This window comes from Lotus japonicus, chromosome 6, assembly GCF_012489685.1.
Source record: "Lotus japonicus ecotype B-129 chromosome 6, LjGifu_v1.2".
Classification (NCBI taxonomy): Eukaryota; Viridiplantae; Streptophyta; class Magnoliopsida; order Fabales; family Fabaceae; genus Lotus; species Lotus japonicus.
This window is the reverse complement of record NC_080046.1, coordinates 1,920,259-1,947,616: the sequence shown is the minus strand read 5'-3', so window position 1 is coordinate 1,947,616 and position 27,358 is coordinate 1,920,259. Positions and strand designations below refer to the sequence as shown.

The 27,358-nt window shown below is 36.1% G+C and overlaps 1 protein-coding gene and 2 long non-coding RNA genes across 5 annotated transcripts; 1 reads left to right on the top strand and 2 right to left on the bottom strand.

Moving 5' to 3' along the window:
* LOC130722428 (uncharacterized) lies at window positions 1–8,861 on the bottom strand. Of its 3 annotated transcripts, XR_009013949.1 has the most exons (6): window positions 8,465–8,750; window positions 8,226–8,295; window positions 7,130–7,195; window positions 2,811–2,974; window positions 2,572–2,641; window positions 1–270 (listed from the first exon to the last, which is right to left on the bottom strand). It is a non-coding gene; the product is annotated as an uncharacterized LOC130722428 (long non-coding RNA). The 3 variants fall into 3 exon arrangements; XR_009013948.1 differs by having other exon boundaries at window positions 2,811–7,195; window positions 8,465–8,861; XR_009013950.1 differs by lacking the exon at window positions 7,130–7,195 and having other exon boundaries at window positions 8,465–8,748.
* A 1,650-nt stretch (window positions 8,862–10,511) lies between these two features.
* On the bottom strand, window positions 10,512–17,219 carry LOC130723739 (uncharacterized). Its single transcript, XM_057574863.1, has 4 exons — window positions 15,686–17,219; window positions 15,063–15,133; window positions 12,276–12,411; window positions 10,512–10,812 (listed from the first exon to the last, which is right to left on the bottom strand). The coding sequence occupies exons 1-4, from the start codon at window positions 15,840–15,842 to the stop codon at window positions 10,727–10,729; spliced, it is 450 nt and encodes a 149-aa protein (XP_057430846.1). The 5' UTR covers window positions 15,843–17,219; the 3' UTR covers window positions 10,512–10,726.
* Window positions 17,220–24,545: 7,326 nt separating this feature from the next.
* Window positions 24,546–25,790, top strand: LOC130722287 (uncharacterized). The gene is made up of 3 exons (XR_009013868.1): window positions 24,546–24,681; window positions 25,076–25,133; window positions 25,497–25,790. It is a non-coding gene; the product is annotated as an uncharacterized LOC130722287 (long non-coding RNA).
* The last annotated feature ends 1,568 nt before the right edge of the window (window positions 25,791–27,358 follow it).

Genomic DNA, 27,358 nt, shown 5'->3' with positions numbered 1-27,358 from the left:
TTGGAAACACATGATAACTTTATTTAAATAACCTGTTTTCCGATATATAGTAATAATAGCTTACAACACCATATTAAGGTTCAGAATAAACATGCGCACTTTAACAGTGGCGGAAGCAAGGCTTTAATAACAGAGTTCTCTTAAAGAAAGGGAGACTCAAACATAATCCACAAGAAGAGAAGCAAAGCTGCTTCTCACACCTCTACTCCACCGCTTACGACTCGATCTCCAACTCGAGCAGCTAAGCCTCGGCGGAAGGATCTCCATCGCCTAATAGCGTTAAGCGCCCAAATAACAAGTAGCAAATAGAAAGGGTTAACTCCATGCAATTACCATGTATAAAAGAGAAAATCATGCTATTCAAATTTAATGACCTAGCATGGTAAATGAACTAGCATCATAACTCAACTCATATATCAACATCATAACATTTATTCAGGCATCAACAATCCTCAACAATGTAACGACAAATCAGATATCAATAATTCTCAACAATATAACGACAAATCAGATATCAATAATCCTCAACAATATAACGACAAATCAGATATCAATAATTCTCAACAATATAACATCAAATCAGATATCAATAATCCTCAACAATATAAATCAAACTAGATATCAACAACCTCAACAATATAGATTAACTCAGCTATCAACCACTTAACATATCAGATGACAATAAAACCAACAATATGAGTCAATCAATAACGTCTTAAAAGACGGGACGATGATAGGACCACACCTCCTCATCGCCACTTATAACGTCTCACAAGACGGGACAATCATAGGACCACACGTCCTGATCGCCACTTAGCGTCTCACAAGACGGGACAATGATAGGACCACACCTCCTCATCGCCACTTATAACGTTTCACAAGACGGGACAATGATAGGACCACACCTCCTCATCGCCACTTATAACGTCTCACAAGACGGGACAATGATAGGACCACACCTCCTCATCGCCACTTATAACGTCTCACAAGACGGGACAATCATAGGACCACACCTCCTGATCGCCACTTAATAACGCCACGAAGGCCACACAATACAATCCAACAACGCATATGCACAAATATATATCAACAATTTCAAATCCAATAATCAAGACAGAGTAACCCTATTGTCATGACCCAAAATCCTAAGCCGTGACCGGCGCACAGACTACCACCCTAGCCTGGCAAGCCTCTTCCTCATAGAATCATTTTCCAAACAATTTATTCAAAATATCTTTGTACACATATATAAAAACACTAGAATCTCTTTTGTAATTCCAATAGTTACAAATTAACAACATCTGCCAATGAGTTCTTCCATAACCAGTATTTTAAGTGAAATATAAAACCAACTCGAGCACTCAAGTGCCAACTCTTAAAATATAACAATAAATCACAATCCCAAATCTAAATCCACCTAGGACTCCCTATAGCTGCAGATAACCAGGATTAAATAAAAGACACCACTATGACAACCTGCTAAAGGAAATAAGTCGAATGATCTGAATCTGACAACAGTCTGCTACTAAGCTGCCTGAAAATCTGTGAAGGGAAATAATGAATGGGGTAAGTCACAAAGACTTAGTGAGCAGTCAACAACCACCATGAACAGGAAGGGGAAACAAACTAGGCACGAGTTTTTCGCTCTCAGCTCAGTATAAACAATTTATATCATCAATAATACCAGTTTAAATCATTTCAACTATGAACTTGACAAAAATCATAAAGTTCATAAATAACCATTTCAAATAAATACAGTTAAAATCATGCACATATATGAAAAACATAAAACCAGAAATATAATTAATAGGGTCACACATGTAGAACCATGAGGCGGCTCCATCTCGCTGATAGCCCTCTCTCCTAAGGGATGGCCTCTCCGATAGGGGTGGCTCCATCTAGCGGATAGCCCTTTCCTTTCTCAAGTCACATCGTGTCATCGAGGGAAGCTACATCTCATTGATAGCTCTTTCCTCTTAAGGATTATCTTACCCAAGAGGCGGCTCCATCTAACGGATAGCCCTCTCCACCCGAAATCATGTCATATCTCATCAATCTCATCGGGGGAAGCTTCATCTCGTTGATAGCCCTTTCCGTGCACTGGCGGCTTCATCTAACGGATAGCCCTCTCCTCCCGGAATCAAACTAGCTAGGTGCACCTAGGCCGTTACCTCCGCTAACGGCTACGGGGTTCTATCAAGGATCCCCAAAACCGTTTTCTCAAACCAATACAAGTCTCATCAACAGTCTCAAAATCATTTTCAAATGCTCATCAAAGCTTTTCAAAATAACATTCTCAATATCAACTTTTCAATGCTCATCAAAGCTTTTCAAGTTCACAATCTCAATTTCACATAATTTCAAAATTAACCCAATGTCATTCTCTTCTCATACCAATTCATAAAACATGCTCAAAATCAGTTTCATAAAATCAGCTTTCAGAGTTCAAGAATGATAGTCAAACATACTAAAACACGTTTCCCCAATTTAGATAAATAGGTCACATGTTAAAGTAATTAAATCAGTTATAAGACTGTTAAAAATATGTCATAGCAGTTGAAAACCACTCACCGTTACGAAGAACCAACACGATTGCTCTCCACAACTGCGCGACAACCAAACGAACCACTAACCGGCAGATCTGAACACCAAAAATCAACTTCAAACCTTCAGCAACAATTATCTTATGTCGTACTACCCGTGAGCAACTATGAAATCCCCAATTATGTACCCAAACCCCTAAAATAATCCTACTCAAGTCTAACATATACTATAATATCATTCTTTAAATCTATAAGTGATAGATATACCTCAATAACCCGACTGAGTAATCGTGAAGCGATGGGTACTCTTCTCATTCTTTAGCACAAACCCTATCTCCCAAAACCATGCCCAACATCTTTTCCACTTGCAAGATAATTTCTCTTCACCAACGTCTATTTGATGGTGGGGGTATTGTGTAGTATTTTGTTTCCTTTGAAGAAGAAAGAAAATTGAAGAGAAGAGAAAAGAACCAAAGCTGCGCACAGGAGAAGAAAGAAAGCAACGAGCACAGAGAGAGAAAAGAATTGTTTTTTTTTTTACGGTTTCAGCAATTGTGGGTGTGGGGCTGCGTGGGTTATGGGGTTAGGTTAGATTGTTTTTTTTTTTTTTTAACTATTATTATTATAAGTTTTTGCTTTATTAAATATATATGTATATATTTTTGCCTAAAAGTTTAGCTTATTCAATTTCAAACCAACCTATTTGGTAACCTGCATCACTTACCATACCAAACCTCAAATAGTGTCATCCAAATGCTAGATTGACAATTGTTATTATAAGCAAATTCAAACAAAGACAACTACTGCTTTGAACTCCCTCTTTGTTGTAGAACACAGACCCAAAGCATATCCTCTAAGATCTTAATAGTCTCTCTCATGCTTGTATGAGCATTAGCTCAAGATATAAACAATATTTAAATTCAAGCGAGTCATCAAAGCAATTCAAGGAAGACTTCCAAAATTGTGAAATGAATTGAGCTTTCCAATAATTGTAGACACATGTACAGCAAGTAAATAATCACACTTATCCAAGTATAGCTTAGTATACACAGCTCCAGTGTAGGTACTCTCACAGGCAAGAAGTGTGCCAACTTTGACAATCAATCTATAATCACACCTAAGGAACCATAACCCCTTGATGTCCTAGGAAAATCTATCATGAAATTCATAGCAATACCTATCCACTTTCACTTATCTCAATAGATTGAAGCACCTCTACTGGGTTTTAGTGCTTATCCTTACCTCCTTGACATACCATTTAGAAACAAATTCCACTACGTTTTTATTTTATTTTATTCCTTCCCACCAATAAATGTGCTTTCAAGTATTGAATCATTTATGGAATTCATGTGTATGGTGTATGAAGAACGATGAGTCTCCTCTAATATTTCTTCCTCAAACAATCTACATTAGGCACACCTATTTATCATTCAAATCACTAAATGTCAACAAAGTCTAATGAAAACTATAAAATCTTTTCACTTTAAACATCCTCTTCCATCTTCACCCTTTGCAATTTTTTTTTAACTGAAAGGCTATCATACAGTATATTTAAGTGTTACTGGAACTAATGAATAAAAGGGCTTAGAATCCTTCAGGCAACTACCTGATGTAATGGCCACAGTTGCACCAAGTAACCATACAATAATTAGGAAATTATGGACTACATGATTGCCTAGGATTATCACATGAAGCAATAGGAAGATGACTGTGATCAATTTGCCAAAGCTTCTAACCAGTAAATTAGCAAACTCAGAAGTCTCTCTTTTTTTTTTTTTTCCAACCAGGGTGTTTTTTTTTTTTTTTTTACAGCAAAAGCTTCTTCTTTCCACCAAAACTATAAGTGTTAAAATTGTTTTCTGGGTGGACCACTAACATCATCTCCATCAAAATCCTCTTCAATTCTTAACCTTGAGTTTTTTCTAACATCTACCAGAGTAAAAAGAATTTGCATGTAAGTCAACACTCAACATTAAGTTGAAATGGGCAAGCCCCAAATGGAACTCCACTATCAACAAGCTTCTAGAGCTCTTCTTTATCCTCAGTATAACTAAGAATATCATTAATAAACACAATCATAAAATGCTCAAAGAAGGATTCAAAGATATGGTTCACTAAATTCTTAAATCAGCAGTGGTGTCACTAGGTCCAAAGGCATGACCAACAACCCATTACAGTCACAACATGTGCTGTAAGTGGTCTTCAAAATTCTTTCTTTCTTAATTTTCCATTTATGGTACCTAGATCACTAAGTCTCCCTTTTTTTTTAATACCATCATATTCTCCAACTGCCTGTAGTCAACACATAACTATGGTCTTGACTCTATTCTTCACAATAAATCTGGTTCAGAAACTAAGTATATGGAAAACTCTATCCCCTTATTGGAAGGTACACCAAGAAATTTTCTAGGGAATACATTCTGCAAAACACCCACCACAAAAATCTCTTCTTGTTTCAATTTTTTCTAATTGAATATCTTCTACCAAGATCAATTATCACCTACAACTCTTTCGTAGTAACCTTTCAATGCTGAAATTGGATTATGAGGTGTCCACTTCGCTCTCCGGAAATGGGAAAAAAGATTCTCCATGTACTTTAAATCTCACTACCCTATTTATGACAGTCCAAAGTATCGTTGACTAAAAGATTAACCAATCTATATCCAAAGATCACATTAAAATCAATCATGTCTTAAGCTATAACGATTATCAACAACTCTCAATCGATCTCCAATGGATACCTTAAAAAGAATGGTGCACAAACTCAACTACCAAATGCTCCCAAAGAGGTACAGCAACGTCCAACATCTTATTCAGGAAAGAAGATAATTCACTAAGTTGACTACAATGATAAAAAGAGTATCGATCTTTAGCATTAAGCAAACGTAATCATCTCATGATCATATGAAGAGTATACTTACTGTCATTACATTGGTTGCCTAAGCATCTTGATGAGTCAAAGCAAAGACTCGAGCTCCACTCTCCTAACATATCATCAACCTCAACTACCATTTAATTTACCATAATTTTTGGTACTACACGTCCTCGGCCAAAAATCTCATAACACGTCTAACAAGTGTTGTAGGAGCAGGTAAGATGCTAAAGCTACTCCTAATAACACTTATCCATTACTAGAGAAAGGTTGCACCACAACCACAAGGAAATTCCTCGTAATATGACATGTTCAATCGCACTAACAGCACACCTAATCATCTCCAAAGCAAGCTACGGGATGAAACTTCACACAAGTAGGACAACGTGTAGATCTTGCTCAAAATGCTTCTAGGAATAAAAATGGATTGTAAAGACCCCTAAAATCTACTCTACGACTTTGAACAAATCCTGACAAGTATCCACTAGAACCACTCTCTAGAGTCACTGTCCTCGGCCTGCCCTAGCATCTCAAATCAATTGCTAAGCTCTCTAGCTCTCTCTATTACGAAACGATTCTTGAATTTCTAAGAAAATCCATCTTATGCTATCAGAGGTGATCTCAGTGCTCTCATACGCATAAAGCCATCAATCTAATCATATACCACAATCAGAAGATAGAACTATATTAACTATACCGCATTAATGTATGCGCATCAAAGTTATGTCCACAATCTCTCTAAAGAACCAATATTCGTTTGTGGATCCTTACTCGCATGTGTAAAGTAGGAGAATTAATTAGCTACCCAAAACCAATCACCGTGACCTCAATCTATCTAGTGGCACCTACTTGTTGTTACTTTCCTCAGTCTAACCTCTAACTGACTCCCATAAATTTTCTTATGTGGGTTCCCTTGTTGCTGTCCAACAACCACTCCAACACGTTCGTACCAACTATAAGCTCTAACATCCCTGAATTTCATAACCCCAAGATAAGCACGTTAATATCGGCTACACAGCAATTAACCAGCGCCTACAGGCAATGGTCCTTCGCCTAAACCACAACGCCGACCACGACCTCCTTTAAGATGATCCTAGTAAGATAACTCATTGTATAACGAAAATCCTAATTTAGGTGGCATCCTCACTGAACAAAGAATATTCATCAAACATATCACATGACTCGGAATTCAGTGAATGAGGAACGAACTCAAATCACACTTGAAAACAACATTACGACTCTCATGAGGCGTTAATAGCATCTTTGAAGTAAGTTGTGCTGCGGTTCACAATTTACTAGAAAGATTCTATCACTACCTCATGTCTACAGCTATTAGGACCTACAGCCAAAGCTCTGATACCAACTTTGTCACGACCCAAAATCCTAAGCCGTGACCGGCGCACAGACTACCACCCTAGCCTGGCAAGCCTCTTCCTCATAGAATCATTTTCCAAACAATTTATTCAAAATATCTTTGTACACATATATAAAAACACTAGAATCTCTTTTGTAATTCCAATAGTTACAAATTAACAACATCTGCCAATGAGTTCTTCCATAACCAGTATTTTAAGTGAAATATAAAACCAACTCGAGCACTCAAGTGCCAACTCTTAAAATATAACAATAAATCACAATCCCAAATCTAAATCCACCTAGGACTCCCTATAGCTGCAGATAACCAGGATTAAATAAAAGACACCACTATGACAACCTGCTAAAGGAAATAAGTCGAATGATCTGAATCTGACAACAGTCTGCTACTAAGCTGCCTGAAAATCTGTGAAGGGAAATAATGAATGGGGTAAGTCACAAAGACTTAGTGAGCAGTCAACAACCACCATGAACAGGAAGGGGAAACAAACTAGGCACGAGTTTTTCGCTCTCAGCTCAGTATAAACAATTTATATCATCAATAATACCAGTTTAAATCATTTCAACTATGAACTTGACAAAAATCATAAAGTTCATAAATAACCATTTCAAATAAATACAGTTAAAATCATGCACATATATGAAAAACATAAAACCAGAAATATAATTAATAGGGTCACACATGTAGAACCATGAGGCGGCTCCATCTCGCTGATAGCCCTCTCCTCCTAAGGGATGGCCTCTCCGATAGGGGTGGCTCCATCTAGCGGATAGCCCTTTCCTTTCTCAAGTCACATCGTGTCATCGGGGGAAGCTACATCTCATTGATAGCCCTTTCCTCTTAAGGATTATCTTACCCAAGAGGCGGCTCCATCTAACGGATAGCCCTCTCCACCCGAAATCATGTCATATCTCATCAATCTCATCGGGGGAAGCTTCATCTCGTTGATAGCCCTTTCTGTGCACTGGCGGCTTCATCTAACGGATAGCCCTCTCCTCCCGGAATCAAACTAGCTAGGTGCACCTAGGCCGTTACCTCCGCTAACGGCTACAGGGTTCTATCAAGGATCCCCAAAACCGTTTTCTCAAACCAATACAAGTCTCATCAACAGTCTCAAAATCATTTTCAAATGCTCATCAAAGCTTTTCAAAATAACATTCTCAATAACAACTTTTCAATGCTCATCAAAGCTTTTCAAGTTCACAATCTCAATTTCACATAATTTCCAAATTAACCCAATGTCATTCTCTTCTCATACCAATTCATAAAACATGCTCAAAATCAGTTTCATAAAATCAGCTTTCAGAGTTCAAGAATGATAGTCAAACATACTAAAACACGTTTCCCCAATTTAGATAAATAGGTCACATGTTAAAGTAATTAAATCAGTTATAAGACTGTTAAAAATATGTCATAGCAGTTGAAAACCACTCACCGTTACGAAGAACCAACACGATTGCTCTCCACAACTGCGCGACAACCAAACGAACCACTAACTGGCAGATCTGAACACCAAAAATCAACTTCAAACCTTCTGCAACAATTATCTTATGTCGTACTACCCGTGAGCAACTATGAAATCCCCAATTATGTACCCAAACCCCTAAAATAATCCTACTCAAGTCTAACATATACTATAATATCATTATTTAAATCTATAAGTGATAGATATACCTCAATAACCCGACTGAGTAATCGTGAAGCGGTGGGTACTCTTCTCATTCTTTAGCACAAACCCTATCTCCCAAAACCATGCCCAACATCTTTTCCACTTGCAAGATAATTTCTCTTCACCAACGTCTATTTGATGGTGGGGGTATTGTGTAGTATTTTGTTTCCTTTGAAGAAGAAAGAAAATTGAAGAGAAGAGAAAAGAAGGAGAAGAAAGAAAGCAACGAGCACAGAGAGAGAAAAGAATTGTTTTTTTTTTACGGTTTCAGCAATTGTGGGTGTGGGGCTGCGTGGGTTATGGGGTTAGGTTAGATTGTTTTTTTTTTTTTTTAACTATTATTATTATAAGTTTTTGCTTTATTAAATATATATGTATATATTTTTTTTTTCTATTTCCTGTACCTTTTTTTTTTAACAGGATGTTTCATAGCAATTTTTTTATGTATGCTGTCACGGCTACTTATATGATCAAATAATAAAGCCGGTTGGTAAAAAAACACTAAATTGATTTGTTGTTGATCTGATCTTAAATATGTTAGCTGTTTGGCACTACCGACCAATTTAGCTAATGCCAAGTTTAATTTGGACAGTAATGATATCAATTAGAAAGTACATACTAATTTATTATAACTCCCACATCTTCTTCTATCTTCACTCACATAGCACTAAATTGATTTGGTATTTGTGAGCCCAATTCAACCAGAGCACTCTTGCTATTCTTTGTCCCAAATTCCTAACACAGAACCCTTTTCTCCATTGAAGCAAACTTTTTGACTGAAAGTGAAGGATCTTTTCCTATCAATTTAGAGTGACAAGCTGGTCACACGCTTGGGTAGGATTACATAGCCATCACTCACACCATATAATCCACCATCTTTTGCTTGTCTTTGCAAGTCCAGCATCGTCTAATTAATTAAAGGGCTTAATTTTTTTAATCAACTTAACTATTTAGTATTCATGATAGTCCATCCTACCAGATAAAGATCTACTGTTACTTGGAACTGTAGCAACAATTACTTTTTCATGCATTTTATATCAGGAAAAAATTTACCCAGAGTCTAACCAAAATTAACTTTCTAATACTTTCTACCGGATACTGTTTGCATTATTGTCCTCTCAAAAGCTCTCTTACCCAATGTCTTAATATTTTATTATTTTGATAAATTCCTCAAGCTCTCATTTCTCTCGTCCACTTCTCATGTTGTAATCAAGCACCAGTAAAAACAACAAAATATGATTTTAAATATTGTGTAATCTGTACTCTGATTTTTAGGGAATTAATTAAGTGTGGAAATAAACATACTAAACCACTTTTAACCTTTGGGAAAACACAAGTAATAATTTAAAAAAAAAAACTAAGATGCATAAATAAGTAAGAGTGCAATTAAATACATATAATTAAGGGACAACATAGTTAAAAGACATGTTGGCATGAGGCTCAAATAAAAGAAAGATCGGAAATCAACTGCACACTAAACGAAGAGTACATCACACATAAAAAGACTTCATACACGACATACTTCCTGTAATCGCACGCATGAAGCACAATACCGAATTCTACCCCAAAGTATACCCGCATGAACAAAATGAAGAGAAAAGTCCTACATGACAAAATCTACTCTCAAACCATCAGCTGCTCAGACGACGCTAGTGTGATGGCCCCTCTGTCGGATCCTCCTTCAGGTCAAGTATTTTGTTATAATTACTCAATGAGCTGGGAGGTGCGATCGATAAGCTCCTCCTCTCGACTTGATAACCCAGGAGGCACAAAATATAATTTAAATTTGAGAATCACATCTTAAACTGAATAACCAGATTACCATATTTTACATTTGGATTTCAATATTAGTTTAGCAATTGTTGCACCTATCTTAGAATCACGAAAACATGAGAAGACTAACAGCCTGTATAAATCAGCAGACTAGCAGCTAAAGACTTTCTTAATATGTGTATTCTTACCTGAATGCATAAAGAAACAGTATCAGAGTAACTTCTTGGAAGCACTCGTTATAAGACTCATCTTAAAATCATCAAACAATATCAAGGCAGATGGTAAATTATTTGTTTCTATTTGCTAAAAAATAAATAAAATAAAAGTAAAAGATGAGCTACATAGTATCAATCACAATCAAATTCTGTTTGCAAGAAAGATGTCTTTACAGCACAAGTTACTACAAAAATCAGCTATACAGTGTAAGTAGTGACTAGTACTTAGCATTTCAATTTTCAACCATCACTTAATCACATATTGGAGAGTATTTCCAGTCAAGTTTGTGAAGAGGTCGTTCCATTTTTCTCCAATTGTCTTTGTCTAGCCCTCTCCATCTTCCTTTTACGCCATTCCTCCAAAGCTGGGAACAACAAACATCAAAGGAAAATAAAAACCAATGCCAACACAATTTTAATAATATGGTTTAAACCTAGGAATGCTTCTTCACAAAAATACTTCATGATTCATGGATCAGGATCCTTTCATCTGGATATGACTTTGTCATCTTCAACCATCACTTAAAATGTATTAATCAAGTGGAACCCTCTAAATATTTATGAAGAAAGAGATAGACACAATTTTTCACTTGACATTTTCAAGTGAAATGAGAGGATCTTAATCAAAGTATTCAGGCTTCAAAATGTGTGCTTACGATTGGAACAAAAGATACATTGTACAGCAAATTCTAGAAAAAATTATATTCAACAGAAACAAAGTCTATTCTCAGTGCTCACAAGGTATTGTAAAACAGCTACATGTATATTTGGTTAAAAAAACAAAGTCTTTCGAAAGGAAAGGAACAAAATAGAATATTGTAAAATAATAGTTTAAGCTTGGTTCATGTCAGCTTTGAACACAATATCATGGCAGTTCAGAGCTCCAGGTTTAATCTTGGTATCAGATAAGTGAAAGACACAAAAGATCAAAATAAGTGAACACACAGGACCTTAGAGCGGATGAAAGTTTAAAATAATTTAATCAATTTTAGGTGTGGAAAAATAATTTGAGACTTCCGAGTAGAATGAAAAGGATGGATAGACTTAGTTGCAACAATTCAAAACTTGACGTATCGAATTTGTGCAAAAAAGGAGTATTAGGGAACCAAAATCAATAATTAAATATAGTAAAAAAGAATGAAAATGCAATTAAGCATTTAGTATGTAGAAAATACTTGTCAACTCGAGTGAGGCTGGCTAAGGGCTAATGGTTGAGTAGGAAAACAGCTGGCATGAAACCTATATAAGGAACAATAAATCGGGCCATATAAGTTGGACATTAAAAGCACAACTTGCTGCAATGGTGCTGGAAGCAGGGCATTCTTAATGAAGCTTTAGGAGATTTGGTAGGTTTTGGGGTGAATACAAGTAAGAAATAGAGTTGCATTTAGAAACTGTTCTGTAAGAATATGCAGATCTGTTGTAGGATTTATATTAAAGAGAAGGGTCCTAGCCTCCAAACATAGTGTAGCCAAGATATTACAAGAAGAAAAATTAGCTCTTTGATGGAACTGCCCATATAATTGAGCATTTATTTAAATTTTAAAAAATAAATAAATAAGCTCAAACCTACAAGGAATTTATTAATGTTAATCCAACAATCCATTAAACACAAAAAATAACCATTAAAATCAGCACGTATGAAAGATCCTCACTTAAAATGGCTAATGCTGTTCAACTTATTAAGTACAGTTTGTCGTGATGCTATCACAATGATAATCTAAATATGCTGGAATTGGAATAATTATTAAGCAATACTTTTCAGAAAACAGGGTAGCAACAGGAGAGTTATGACTGAGAAAGGTTCGTAGAGGGAAACGAGAAACACCTTTTACACCGGCAGCATCATTCAAGGAACGCAAGTCCTTTAACCTTTTAGACAGATCAACTGCTGCAGTCTTCTTTGCGTCTTTTTTCTGGGCTGCTTCTGGTTCACTGTATACTTCCTGCTCAATCTCCCTCACCTGAGATGGAAGATACTCAGATTCACAGATAAATGTATTTTGAGTACTTGAAAAGAGAGAAAAAGTAATCTGAATTTTATTTCTTAATTAAAAATTACAATTGGTGATTACAATATGCAGACTATAACAGACCTAATTAAGAAAATAAATACAAGGAAATAAAATTTGAAAAAAACTAGATCTATATGATATCTTTACTAGGGAAACTGACAAGTTTCCCCTCAGTTTCCTTTTTTTCTTCTCTTTGTTTCTCTGTTGTAGGCTTTGTTTTTTCGTCCTTCACTGTGGTTGAAAAGGAGGTTCCCAAAACAGACGAGAAACTCGCTCCAGAAGGGAAAACCGCCTCCTTACCACCTTTGACCCACAATGATCTCCCAATATTGCAAGGGTCATATCTTCTAGACGCAAGATGAGTCACATTGAAAACAAAAGCCCCTACTAAGACAGATCCACAATGACACGTTGGGTTGATGAGGACTCTCTCATTATGATCTGGTTTTTGCACTCTGACTAAATTATATGCTTTTTTCCCTACTGCTAGGGATATTTGGAAGAATTCGGTGCAGAAATATTCTATGAAACAAGACCTCTCAGGCTGTTATGAATTGGAAAATAGAGTTTTCAATTCTAAGTAGGGAACTATCTCCCTAACAGGCTATTAATTGCATCCTGAATGGTCTCGGGATTGAATTGATCAGTATCACAGTTTGAGGGTGAAGTGTGATGAAGGCTCCACGACATTGAGAAAGCACGGATCTTTAAGTTTCTCTCAGGAGTCTGGACTAAACTCTGAATTAGATCCCATTTGGTTCTAATTTTGGGTAAAGAGAAACTCCCTTCTCTCCCAGAGGTGTTTCACTCAGTTCGTGGTGAACAAAATTGGAGGATAGTGATGATGGACGTCAAACCAGTTGATGGTACAGCCTTTGCCTCTAGAAAGGGTCCCAGAAAATGATCCACTTCTTTCAGACACCCTAACCGTGATGATCGATAGTGCACTTACTATAAGAGGTCTGGCCGCACTAAAAAACTTGTTTTAAACTTCATGGAAGGGATAAAGTCCTTGGACGTATCTACGGATCCAAAGATACCTCTTAGAGGCGCACAAATCATGCGACTTCTGTCTTGGAGGTTGTGGGAGAAGACCCATCTATACCACCTATAGAAGATGTCCCTGGCCTGTACCTTCAAGGCTCCAACAAAAGAAGATGGCTCTAGCCTTAGAGATTGAGGAACATATGGGTCTTCATCCACAATCTCCAAGTCAGAAGCTATGTGATTTGCGCGCCTCTGAAGAGCACCTTTGCCCCCGCCCATACGTCCAAGGACTGTATCCCTTCTATGAAGCTTGAAACAAATCTCTTTAGTGTGGCCAGACTTCTTACTGTAAGTGCACAATCCATTGTCACGGTTAGGCCGTTCGAGCGAAGTGTAGCCTTTTATGGGATCCTTTCTAGAGGCTAAGGCCTAACCATCAACTGACTTTTCTCCGTCATCACTGTCCTCTGACTTTCCACACCACGAACTGTGTTTCTAAGGGAGTTTCTCCTGACACAGAAATTGAACCCGAATGAGATCAAACTTAGAGTTTAGCCCAGAGAGAAACTTAAAGATCCGTGCTTTCTCAATAAACTGGGTCAGTGCCGTAGAGTCTTCATCACACTTCATCGTCAAACTCTGAAATTGATCCAATTCAATCAAGAGACCATTCAAGGTTTCCCTGCTTAGAATTGAAAACTTTATTTTCCAATTTTTAAATAGGCTGAGAGTCATGTTTCATAGAATATGTTTGCGCCAAATTCTTCCAAATCTCCCTAGCAGTAGGGAAAAACATATAAGTCTGGCCAATCTACGGAGTCATAGAGTGCCAAAACTAGGTCATAATGAGAGAATCTTCATCAACCCATGTGTCATATTGTTGATCTGTCTCAGCATGGGTTTTTCCTTCAATGTGATTAATCCTCTTGCGTCCTCTAGGAACAGATTCCCTCCACTACTTCCCATCCTACCCCTGCACCCCTTCTTTCTTCTGCGATACACCCTCATTGGAGGCCCATATCACATGACCTCTGATCAGACTAAGTACAGGGAAAAATTACAGGTTCTAAGAAGTTCTGAGCATCTGATGTCGGTGAGCTGCTAGTTACTGTCACTGGTAGGTGATGGTAATAAACTCTTTTGTATTCTCATTCATTGACCATCAGTTGACTTCACAATCAAGGTAAAAACAAACGGATTTTGCAGAAACAATAAAATTTTCAGCGTTGTACCAGAAAGATGAGTATAAAAACGTACATTGTAATTCAGGTTAACAGGAGAAAGACTAACTGAGACAGGTAGCGCATGCAAGTCATTAGAAAAAATCACTTCACACAAAACTGAGTATAAGGCAAACCCTATGTGTGTGAATAATTTGAAACATGACCTACTAGTCTTCCAACTAGAGGATGAATTGAAAAACCCAACACCAGGTTTCAGGTCAGCTCCAGAAATTCTAAAATAAACCATCATTTGCCAGAAAAATGCTCAAATTGCTTTCTACAAAAATTATTTCTCTATCGCTAACTATAGAACTGGCACTTGGGCATCATTCATCTACAACAAACGGTCATAATAAATATGGTGAACAACAAAACCAGTTACAAACTCACTCTTTTAATCAGCTCCAATGGTAACATGGCAAGACGAATCTCTTCAGATTCCTTGATGTAACTGAGCTGAGCTGCAATTTTAAATAAAATAAAATAAGAAAACATCATACAAGCAAGTTTAACATATACTCCACAGTATACTAGTCTATTATAGGAATTTCCTAAAAGAATCAGTGCTATTTATATGATGCTAAATTGTCTAATGTTCAAAATGAGAATGTAGAAATGAAAACCAATTCTTGTCCTTCACATAAGGAATAAAGCCTTTGGGATTGATTGGAGTAATGCTTTGCTACACTTCAAGCAGAGAATTTAGATAACTATCATGAAACTTATATACAAAAAATCCTAAATCTATTACAGGATATGTTAATTCGGATAAAGATATTTGATTACATCTTACAGGATATTTAGTTTCACAAAATTTAGTTTTTATCAAGAACAAACACAAATTCACCCCCCTTCATGTAATCACACAAAAAGCCACAAACTTTACCAGAAAAATCTTAACTTTAAGGCATGATCAACGAAAATATCTAATACCCATGATCTATTTCAGCCCAAAGGATAGAAATTTCACATGAGAAAGCAAAAATTGACAGGAAAGAGAGAAGGGGACCAACCTGAGTTTGAGTTTGCGGTGGACAGTTTGTTGCGAGTGTAGGAAGAAGCAAGAAAGCCATGAAGCAAGAAGATCGCAGTGACTATGTTGAGAAAGCACACCACCATGGTAGCACTCCTGAAGGAGAATCTAAGCCTCCACCATTGTTGCACCTCCATTTTTTGTCACAGGTATGGGCTTGCTATCAACGTTGACGTGAAGAAAATGGTGAAGCTTTTCAAGAAATTCTTGATTCCTATGCTCCTATATTCACGCCGTGGGACCTCAACGTGTTTGATCACTATCTCAGCTCTCCATTGAAATTAGGAAAAGGTAGGTATGTTTCTACCTACTGAATTTGGCTTCGGTAAATGTTCAAAAATTTCCAAAATCGATTTATCTTGTTTACAAATTGGGATGAATATACTTTGGCTTAATAGCACTTTTTGTCCCCCATGTTTCAAAAATGTGCAATATTAATCCCCCACGTTTAAAAATAGCATAATGGTACCTCAACGTTTATCTCTGTTAACAGTTTTGGTCCCTCAGCAATTTTCCGTCCAAAAACTAACCGTTCTGAGGGTAAATATGTAATTGAGCAAAAAAATTAATTCATTAAAATATTAACAACACTTAAAAACCAAGAAAAATATCCCCTTCTTCATCTCCCTCATCATCTTCATCAACCTAGAAAACCCAGAAAAAAAATATTCCTCTCCAAAACATCTTCATCTTCCCTACAAATACATCACCTTGCCCATAAAACCCAGATCACACACTTGGATTCATTCTTCCATGGCTGGTCTTCAACAATGCTATTTCTTTGCCAGCCACAACAAACTTATTCTTTTGACAATAACCAGCAAAAATAAATTAAAACGAGACAGACCAGATATAGAGCTACATGAATATGAAATCAAAAAGAACCCCGTAGCTGTAGTAACAAACTCAACCCTCAAGGCTTCAAATCTGTCCATATTAGATACAATTCAGGAAATGCATAGGATTGGAGATCAATTGAGAATACGGGAACCCTGGAGTTTTAGCACTCAACCAAATCCAACTCTTGAATTGGATAGAATCCAAAAGTTCTTCTGCAATTTGAACCTACAATTTTGACCTCCTATATAAGCATGCTGCAGAAAATGAATCCACTGTGAAAAGAAGCCACAACAATATAAAGCCACAACCACAATAAATTAAACCCAGTGAAAAGAAGCCACAACCACAGTAACAGCAAACTAAACCCAGTGAAAGCAACGAAAGCAACGCCCCTCCGCTGTGAATCGCACGACCAGACCAGTGCCAGCATCGTGCAAATCACGCCGCGCCGCGCCGAACCACCACCGCATAGAGACCCAAGTCCGCTGAATCACCACTACTTCATCTCGCCCACACTTATGCCCAGATCTGGGTTAGGAGAAGCTGAGGGACGAGATTGAGGGATTCAACGGTGTGGGTTCAGTGAAAGGATTCAACGGTTCTGTGTTCAGAGAGGAGAATCGGCAGTGTTGGAGGTTTTTAAGAAGGGGAATTTGAAGGGAGTAGGATGACTGAAGAAGAAAAATGTTGATTTTGTAGATGAAGATGAGGATGAGGAGAGAGAACAGAGATGAAGATGAGAAGATGATGAAGAAGATGAGTGTCCCAGATTTTTTTTTTATTTATTAATTTTATCAATTTAAATTTTATTAAAATTTCCAAGTCAGCAAAAAACGTTAGTTTTTGGACGGAAAATTGGTGGGGGACCAAAACTGTTAACGGAGACAAACGTTGAGGTACCATTATGCTATTTTCAAACGTGGGGGATTAATATTGCACATTTTTGAAACGTGGGGGGCCAAAAGTGCTATTAAGCCATATACTTTTAGTCCATGGTGGCAAAATCTAAATGGGTGGTAAAATGGGTTGACACAACTGACTTCAGACTTCAGATTGCGAGTTTAACTCTCACTTCCCCATAGGACAAGGGTTCGAATTCTCCTAGGTAGGGTCAGTAAAACCTCAATTGGTGGGCAACCCTTCTTGGGGAGATTCCTCGGCGCTCTTATTTAGGAGCGGGTCTCTACTGACCTCCCCAGCATGCCACTGATGACTTGTTCGGTAGTTGGGAGGTGTTTTCTCTCCTATTGTGTGTCACTGAAAAAGTAATTTACGGTATGCCAATGAATAGATGATGTAGTATAGAAATTTCACAAACCAACATCCTTGTCGTTTCAACCCTCGCTGAAGCCATCGTATCACCTTTGTTGTTGTGGAGGGTGAGGTGCAGGTGAACAACACAATGAAAAGAGTGTAGGCATCGTCGGTTTCAATTTTGGGTGGGACGAAGAAGGTCAAATTGAAATGCATTGTTTCAACGAGAAGATGTTTTACAATAAGGGTGGAAATAGAACAAGAGTGATTGAAAGGAAGAGAGATCGAGAAGGAAAGAAAGAGACAACGAGGGTGGAAAGGCTTCATGGTGGTGGAGGCCCCGACACTCCAGGTGGTCCTTAGAGATTCAGAGTGCTTGGATAAATGGAGGGAAAATGGTGGTTGACATTGGATTATGGGCGGTGATTAAGACCATGAAGAAGACGATGGTGTTGAGGTTCCAAGTGTCGGCATGGGTAAAAGTAAGAAAGGATGGTGACGACATTGGTTACATGTGTTGACTTGCATTAGTTTGGGGGTTTCATTGACGGTGGTGGTGTACAAATCTCAGCTCTTTCATTGCTGGCGCGATGGTGATTCGTATGGGCAGGGAAAGATTGTGATTTAGTACAATTAGGGTGTTCAATAAAGAAACTTTACTCGAGCAAGATGAGACTATGTTTTCTCTAGTTCATTGGGAATCGGGGGTTCGGGTCATGGTTTGCAGTGGCCTAGACTAGATGAAGGCTTTACAAGATGGTGGTCGATGGGTTGTGTGGAGGAGCTAAAGATATATAAGAGTCACAAATACTATTGTGGGGGCAAGTAGCTAGCAATGTTATTTTATTAACAAAATATTATAGTTCTTCTAATTTTATGTTTATTATTTAGAGATAGATACATTTTTAATCCAACAATGATATATTCATTCTCTCTTTTATTTATTTCATATTTACTTTTTATTTCCTCATATCTCAATCTTCTTTTCTTATCACATCTCTTTTCTTTCTATCTCTATTCATGTGTCTATAAGTTAATTTTTTTTTATCAAGTTTAAGAAAGTGCGTAGCAAAGATTGAGACTTTCCCTACTTGTTAGCTTTGATTCTGCTCAGGATTCAACAAACTTTTTTATTTTCTTCAGTCTATTTGGGTGTATTACCTAAATGTTACTATGTGTGAACCAAAAGTTAACTATACCTACAGTTATTTAATTTTAGTTATGCAAAAATATTTTAATGGCTTGAAACAAACAACTAACGTTTGGTTATACGATTGAAAATTAGTAATAGTAAAATTATGGTTGATAATCACAAAAGTAAAGAGAAGTTGTTTATATATACGTCATAATTTTTTACTGTGTATCCAAACATGCATTAAAACTTGTAGGATAAAATTATAATACATATTAAAAAATATATTGTAATATATTATGTTTTTGTGACAAATTCATTTGTGTATATTGTCCCCACAATTAAAAAGTTCTGAATCCGTCGTCACTGATGAAGGTGGTAGTGATGGTGGCACAACTGGTAAAAGGCGGTAAAGGAGAGGTTGGTCAAAGGAACTTGTTTGCAATTCACAAACCTTTAAATTGAACTAGTTAAGACATTGGTTCAAGTTTCATGGTTCAATCGTTTTTGAACCGGTAATAATTAATTTTTTTTATAGTATACTATAATTAAATAATTTACTAACACACAATCTTAAGAAATTAAGTGAAATCAAATTTTAAACTAATATAAAATCATCGTAATATATATTTTGTTAGATAAAAATGAAGTGCAAAAAATAAAAGGATAATATATATTTTTTTATTTCATTTAAAATAAAAATATTATTTTTCTAATTTTTTTAAAATATGATCAGTTCAAGCCAACTCTAGCTTGTTCAATAGCACTAAAGTTCACAAATTTTGACTCGGCTCACCTTGGTTTGTGGTCTAGCTTTTCTTTAAATAGACTAGCCACTTAACCGGTTCTCGATTGAACCAATCAAATCAGCCAACGAGTTCGGTTTTCAAATGGTAAATATATATCAAGTTTTGGAGACTGGTTCATGTGATGCTTATGTCGATTTAAGCTCATCCCAAAGGCAAACCGAGCTACTAATCTACTTCATCAATATAATTATGCACTAATCTTTACCTGTAAATTCATTGTGGCTAAACTAAGGAGTTCAAGCCCAATTTACTAACCTTAAGGAGGGATAGTGTTTTACTTCCCCACTTAGCATATGTAGTAGTACATTTCATCATCATCTTAAAGACTGCATCAAGCATCAAAGGATGTGGAACTCAAAACTCTTGCATGTAACCCTGGGAGATATTTTGGTTCCCTAAGGGTACTTCACTTGCTCATCAATCATGGTTAGGACATAGGTGAATCTCACCCCATCATCACTCTCTCTTTGTTCCCCTGCCTATCTCTTTCTCAATCTCCTCCTTTGTTTCTCTATGTGGCAACTTTTACATTGAGAAGGACCTTGATACTTTATTAATTATATGTTTAAAGCCTATATGTATTTGGAACTTTGGGTTGTAATTAGGAATTACTCTAAAGTAGGAGCATTTCATTTTCTATCCATGTTGGATGAGAATGGGTTTGCTACTTATTCAACTATGCCTTTAATTTAATGTTATGTTTGCTTCTTCAATCACCATTTGTCAAGAAGTTAACATTTCAAGCAATGTTCATCTTTTTGTGATGTCTCGAAAAATTATGCACTAATCTATTTCTCTAAGTTCTAAAAATTATGCACTAATCTATTTTTCTTTTTGACTTTGAAGTTGACTCCGTCTTGATCCGAGACTGAAGAAAAATCAGTTTTTGGGACGAAATGTCGTGCATTTCAGAAACCCTTACCAGACTCTAGAATATGTAATTTTTATTGCAGAATTGAGCTTAGAATGGTCTTGTTACCTGAACAAAGACATGTCAGTCCTAGATTTCTTATAGAAATTAAACAGGAAAATAGAGAAAGAAAGAAAGTATATTTCTAGCACACTTTAAAGTGTGTTAGAATGTCCATACATACAAACACCTTCATCACACCAGGAGGAGCAACGATAGCTTGAGGAAGAGCTAGGGCGGACCAAAGAAGTCCAAGCACTGGGTAGGGCCCAAGCCGTAGAGTGACAAGATGGTCTTGTTACCTTAACTAAGAAGTTTCATTCCCAGACTTTGTAACGCCCCCAATTTCTCAAGTGAGGAGTCACATTAGTAACCTAACAAAGTCTAAGGACTATTTCGTAATCCTAAGAAAACACGATAATTTTTTTTTCTTTTCAAAACATCTAAACACAGTTTAATACATAACATAGTTTTAATTAAACAACCCGTTCCTGACATATAATAATAGTGCCTTACAATAGCATAAGCAAGTTTCCAAAATAAGTACGCACACTTAAACAGTGGCGAAAACGGGGTTTTAGTAACAGAGTTTTCAGATAACAAAGAAGACTCAAGCATAAACTACTAAGAGGAAAACTATACAACTTCTTCCATCCTTGCTCCGCCGGTTACTATCCCTCCTCCATCTCAGCATGGCTAAGCATCGCCAGAAGGCTATTCATCGCCTAATAGCGTTAAGCGCCCAAATAACAAGTAGCAAATAAAAAGGGTTAACTCCATGCAACTATCACATATAAAGGAGAAAATCATGCTATTCAAATTTAATTACCTAGCACGGTAAATAAACTAGCAACTTAAGTTAATCCAACTATAAACAAAATCAACAATATAACTAAACTCATATATCAACAACTTAACATAGATTAGCTCAGATAATAATAACCTCAACTATATAACATCAAATCAGATATCAATAAACCAATAACTAAAATCCAACAACATAGGGTCAGGTGTTAGTTCCTTATAATGCAACTATATGCTGCTACCAAAATGGATCGATCAATAACGTCTCACAAGATGGGACAATCACGCGGGACCACACCCACCTAATCGCCACTTAGCGCCACTACGGACGAGACAATCGCGTGGGACCACACCCACCTCATCGCCACTTTAGAACATCTCGAAAGATGGGACAATCCCGCGGGACCACACCCACCTCATTGCCACTTTATAACGCCTCGAAAGACGGGACAATCACGCGGGACCACACCCACCTCATTGCCACTTTCCCTATATGCCAAGTCAGTCAACGGCAATTTCCAAACCAATAATCAACTCAGAATAACCACATGTTATTCATAATTTCAACAATAATCAATGGCCGAAGCCCCAGAAAACGGAGACGCATGTCTCTATTGTTTAACAACGGCCTTAGCCTCAGAAAATATTTGGCACAAGTCTCAGAAAGCATTTCAAATAAGCAAGTATACAACATAGCAAGCATACCAATATTTCAATTAATTGTCAATCAAATTAAACACATTCATCTCAAACGCATGCAGTGCGATAAAAGCATATAAGACTCAAAGACACTCTATACTGAGTTACCCTTACATTCGTGAGTAGTACATAGAAATTGCGAACCTTTAGATCCTTCCGATCTTAGAAAATTACTCACTGTAGAAAACTACCACTATACCTTATGATTTGGAAAACATATATATTGAATAGGATTTTGAGTATAGATTGATTTTGGCAGTATAAGATTTAATTCATAGAGTTATAGAAAAAAAAATATTATGAAGATGAATCATCATTCTAAAAATTATAAGGAACTCTATGATATAATCTATGATCACTTTGAGCAAGTTTAAATGATCAAGTGTGGAAGTGTTAACAAGTTATATAAAAATATATATATTAAACTTTATGGCAGCATTCTTCTTTCTTTCTCTATTTTAAGTCACTTACGTGACTCTTATCACAATTGAAGAGAGAAAGAAGGAGATTTTTTTATTTTTGTAGTTCACATTTAGTTATTTCATTCTTATTTGGAGCTTGCTTACAAACAAATCACAATAAGATATAAATCCTTTCTAGAATAGTCTTTTGTAATGAATTTAATGTAGCTTTAATAATATTGTTCATAATATGTTGTATTTGATTAGATAAACCCCTGAATTGGGAATGCAGTTCATTCTAGATTTCATTTCAAAAAAAAAAAAAAACTACGGTCATTACCTGTGATATCTCAAAGTTAGTTCTTAATTGTTAAGTATTTGATTTCTTTGAATTTCTACTACTTGATTTTGTTTATGCCTCAAGATTTAAATATGATATGGTGTTACATAAGTATTGATCAGAATTTGACTAATTTCAAACTTCAAAGTAGAAATGTAATCAACATTCAATTATTTATGATCAATGTATAGTTTAAGAGTATCGCTTACAGTGTATGCTTCAGTATTCTATGATGCTGCTTGCACAAACTTTGCCTCTGTTTCTTTACAATGCATAGTTGAAGAAGCTTCTACCTTCTAAAAAGATTTCTGACAAGTACAAACTTAACATAACATAAATAATTGGTACAGGAAACAATGAAACTGAAGCATATACAAGGACCTGGAGAACTCACAATGTAGCAGTAAACTGTATCCCACTCACGCATAAAGAAAAGATTGCAGTTGAAATAGAACTTACAAGCAATATGATAGTGGGTCGAACATTCTGCGTTGTATGATGACACTGAAGACAAGGATTGTGGTAAGGTAATGTCGTGCTAGAAGAAGCCAACTATAACTTGTATGAACTGATCATGTCTTATAAAAAAGGTTTTGCCCGTAAGAGGAGAAAAAGTGGAGAGTTTCTTTAAAAGGCAGCCAAATTTACGTTGTGAGGTACTTTCGGAAAAATCTAGAGAGGCATCGAAACATGAAGCCGTTAACATTTTAATTTTTAATTCTTGTGTGCCAAACTTCCAAATTTTAGCTCTTGTTATCTGTCTTCTTCATCCCATGTTAAGCCTTGTGAGTAATGGTATCTTCTTTTTTGTTTAACATGTATGAATTCTCTTTTTTTAATTATATTTTTTTGTTGCAGTTGGTAGTGGCACTTGCGCTTGGAGAATCCCAAATAGGAGACTCTAAAACAATAGAACTATATATGTTTGGATTAAGGTTAATAATTTATTTTTGCATTACAAGGGAAGAACATGCCTTTAGATATGTCTGTGAGCTAGATGTTTGTGAATAGAAAGTTAGAAGTAATGTAATGTCCTTTTATAGCAACCTTAATTGGAAGCTAGAAATCTTATTGTTCAATTATTAAAATCTATCACGAAAAACACGTATGTCATTATTCTCATTCTCTTTGATTGTTCTCATTGATGTTTGAACTTACACTTTTTATCTTTGTCACGTAGGTCAGATGCATCCACACTTCTATCACATCCGACATTCTGGGATTCTGGAAAAAAAATTGCACTTTTTCTGTGAGGTAGGTAATATGATGATTGATTTAAATGACACTTATGATGAAATCGCAGTTTTAGAGTTGAAGAAATCGAATGTTTCTAGCACTATGTGATGGTAGCATTTAATCTCATTGGATATTTAGTACCACCACGCGAACGTGGATCAAAATTATAAATGTCGCAAGCAGAGAGTGAGTTAGGCTTGTGAGGAACTCGGTACGTCATATTAATCAAGTTAAGGAGCTTTTTTCCTATGATAGTGGGTCGAACATTCTGCGTTGTATGATGACACTAAAGACAAGGATTGTTGTAATGTCGTGCTAGAAGAAGCCAACTGTAACCTGTATGAACTGATCATGTCTTATAAAAAAGGCTTTGCCCGTAAAAGAAAAAAAGTGGAGAGTTTCTTTAAAAGGCAGCCAAATTTACGTTGTGAGCTACTTGCAGCAAAATATAGTGCGGCATCGAAACTTGAAGCCGTTAACATTTTAATTTTTAATTCTTGTGTGCCAAACTGCCAAATTTTAGTTCTTGTTATCGGTCTTCTTCATCTCATGTTAGTAATGGTATTTTAGTTTTTGTTTAGCATATATGAATTCTCTTTTTTTAATTGTATTTTTTTGTTTCAGTTGGAAGTGGTACTTGCGGTTGGAGAACCCCTAATAGGATAATCTAAAACAATAGAACTAGATATGTTTGGATTAAAGCTTATAATTTATTTTTGCATAACAAGGCAAGAACATATCTTTAGATATGTCTGTGAGCTAGATGTTTGTGAATAGAGTTAGAAGTAATGTAATGTGCATTTCTAGCAACCTTAATGGGGAAGCTAGAAATCTCATTGTTCAATTATTAAAATATATCGCGAAAAACACGTATTTCATTATTCTCATTCTCTTTGATTGTTCTCTTTAATGTTTGAACTTACACTTTTTATTTTTGTCACGTAGGTCAGATGCGTCCACACTTCTATCACATCCGACAAAAAACTTGCACGTTTTAAGTGAGGTGAGTAATATGATGATTGATTTAGATGACACTTATAATGAAATCGTAGTTTTAGAGTTGAAGAAATCAAATGTTTCTAGCACTATGTGATGGTAGCGTTTAATCTCATTTGATATTTGGTACCACCTCGCGAACATGGATCAAAATTATAAATGTCGCAAGCTGAGAGTGAGTTAGACTTGTGAGGAACTCGGTTCGTTATATTAATCAAGTCAAGGTGTTTTTTTACTATAATTAAATTTCTTTTAAATGAAATTGATAGGGCCTAATGTGACTATAATTAATTCTTTGTAATTGTACTTTGCCTAGAGATTTACCCCGCTCTTAATGGTAGTTTTTGTTGTTGTGAAACATTTTTTGAAGAATGAAGAAGGTTTTAAGGCATTCTGTTCTACCAGCGATTACGGAGAATTGTGACTAGACAAGGAACATTGCTAGTTTTTGTTGAAGAATTTTGGAAGAACGAAGAAGGTTACCTATTCTCTTTGTTTAGTAATGTGATTTTAAGTTAGTGGAATTTAGCTATTGCTTGAAAGAGTTACTTGAGTGTATTGTTATTGAGGTTAGTGGAAGCACTTAGAGCATCTCAAATGAGAGTATGTAATGTCAAATACATACTCTCACCAATATCTATTACTATTGGAGCATATTTTTAATTTCAACATGGCTAGTTAGAGTATGTGAGTGTAGATACTCAATTTAGTCATGAAAAGTGTGTTTACATTTGTTATTGTTTAATGTAAAATGTTTAAATAAAACTTGCAATTAATAAAATAATTTTTTATATAAACTTTTAAGAGTTGTTGGGTTGGAGTAAAAATTAATAAAAAGATGTAGATAATGTGGTATTATTGGAAGTTGTAAAAAGTAGAATGTAAATACTTTAGTGAGTATCATAGTTAAAGATGCTCTTAGTGTTCAGTGAAGTAATTAATTCAGACCATTACATTTAGATGAACAACTTAATGTTAAGGACTAAAAGCAACATGTTAGATATTTCAAGGATTAAAAAATAGTATGTTATTTCAAGGATGAAAAATGGGAAAATATTGTAAAAGGACTAAAATCAGAAATGGTATATATTCTAGAGACTAAAAATATATTTAAGCCAAAAACTATTTATTGTCGTTTCTATTTCAAAAACTTTTATCTCTTATATTTTATTATCTGTTTTTTCTAAAGCTTTGGGCTTAAGCGTGGTCGTTTGTTCATGTTCATGCATGTTGACGTTGATTCATTCCATTCTTGCTCTCCTCTCTCAAGTCTCAACCCTACCCTCTCCTCTCCTCTCTCAACAGCCACCTGATGGCGATGCCTGGCGTCTCGAATGAGAAGGATTTAGTAGGAGAAGAAGAACACAACACTGGTTCCGTTCCTAAAGGTACAAACCCTAAATCATATTTTAATTAATTTTATGTTTTCTTTCTTTCTTATATGTCTTGGCTAGTTGTGGTTTGTTTCTTCTGTGCTTAATTCTTGTTTGTTTGTTGTAGTTGCTGCTGCAATTGATTTAGGAGGAGACAAGAGATACCACAAAATAACCCTCAGAGAAGGTTTCAATCTCTGGTGCAACATGTTTATGATGACATACTCTTCCCCAGGTTCAGTGTCTTCAAGGAAACTCTTGCACGGTCCGAGGACGTCCCTGCCTTAAGTCTGACGCAGACTGTCAATTGTCATGGTTTGGCTGATCAAACCCTAGAAGAATTGGAACTGACTCGCAGCAGCATGTGTTGAGACTATCTATGTTGGTTAGAACCCTCCTGTTGGTAGAATTGGAAAACAATCATGTTAATGAGATATGGTCGATGCTTTAGCTACAAGTAGACCCTTCTTGCATGCCTTGCTGAGCCTTTATGACAAATTAACAATAAGGTGGCTAATGCTTTTGAACTCTTTTTTGGAGACTAAAGGTTGTTCAAATCCTATTATCCCAGTCCCACTAGTTTTGTTTGATGTGAGACATGGAGTGGTGGCTTGGGGTGGTAGAGGGATGTTTATTTTTTATTTTTACTTTGAACATTATATTTGGAGTTTATGTTCTCCAAACTAAAATTGAATAATTAGTTCAGTGCATGGATGTTAATTCAATCTTTTTTTTTACACAGAGAAAAGTTTTTTTTGGGCTTTTTTTCATATTTTTTTTAATTTTGCACCAACAGATATCCAAGCATAACTAGTGCAATTGAAATTGGCATCATACTTAAGTGAACGTTAACCTATTA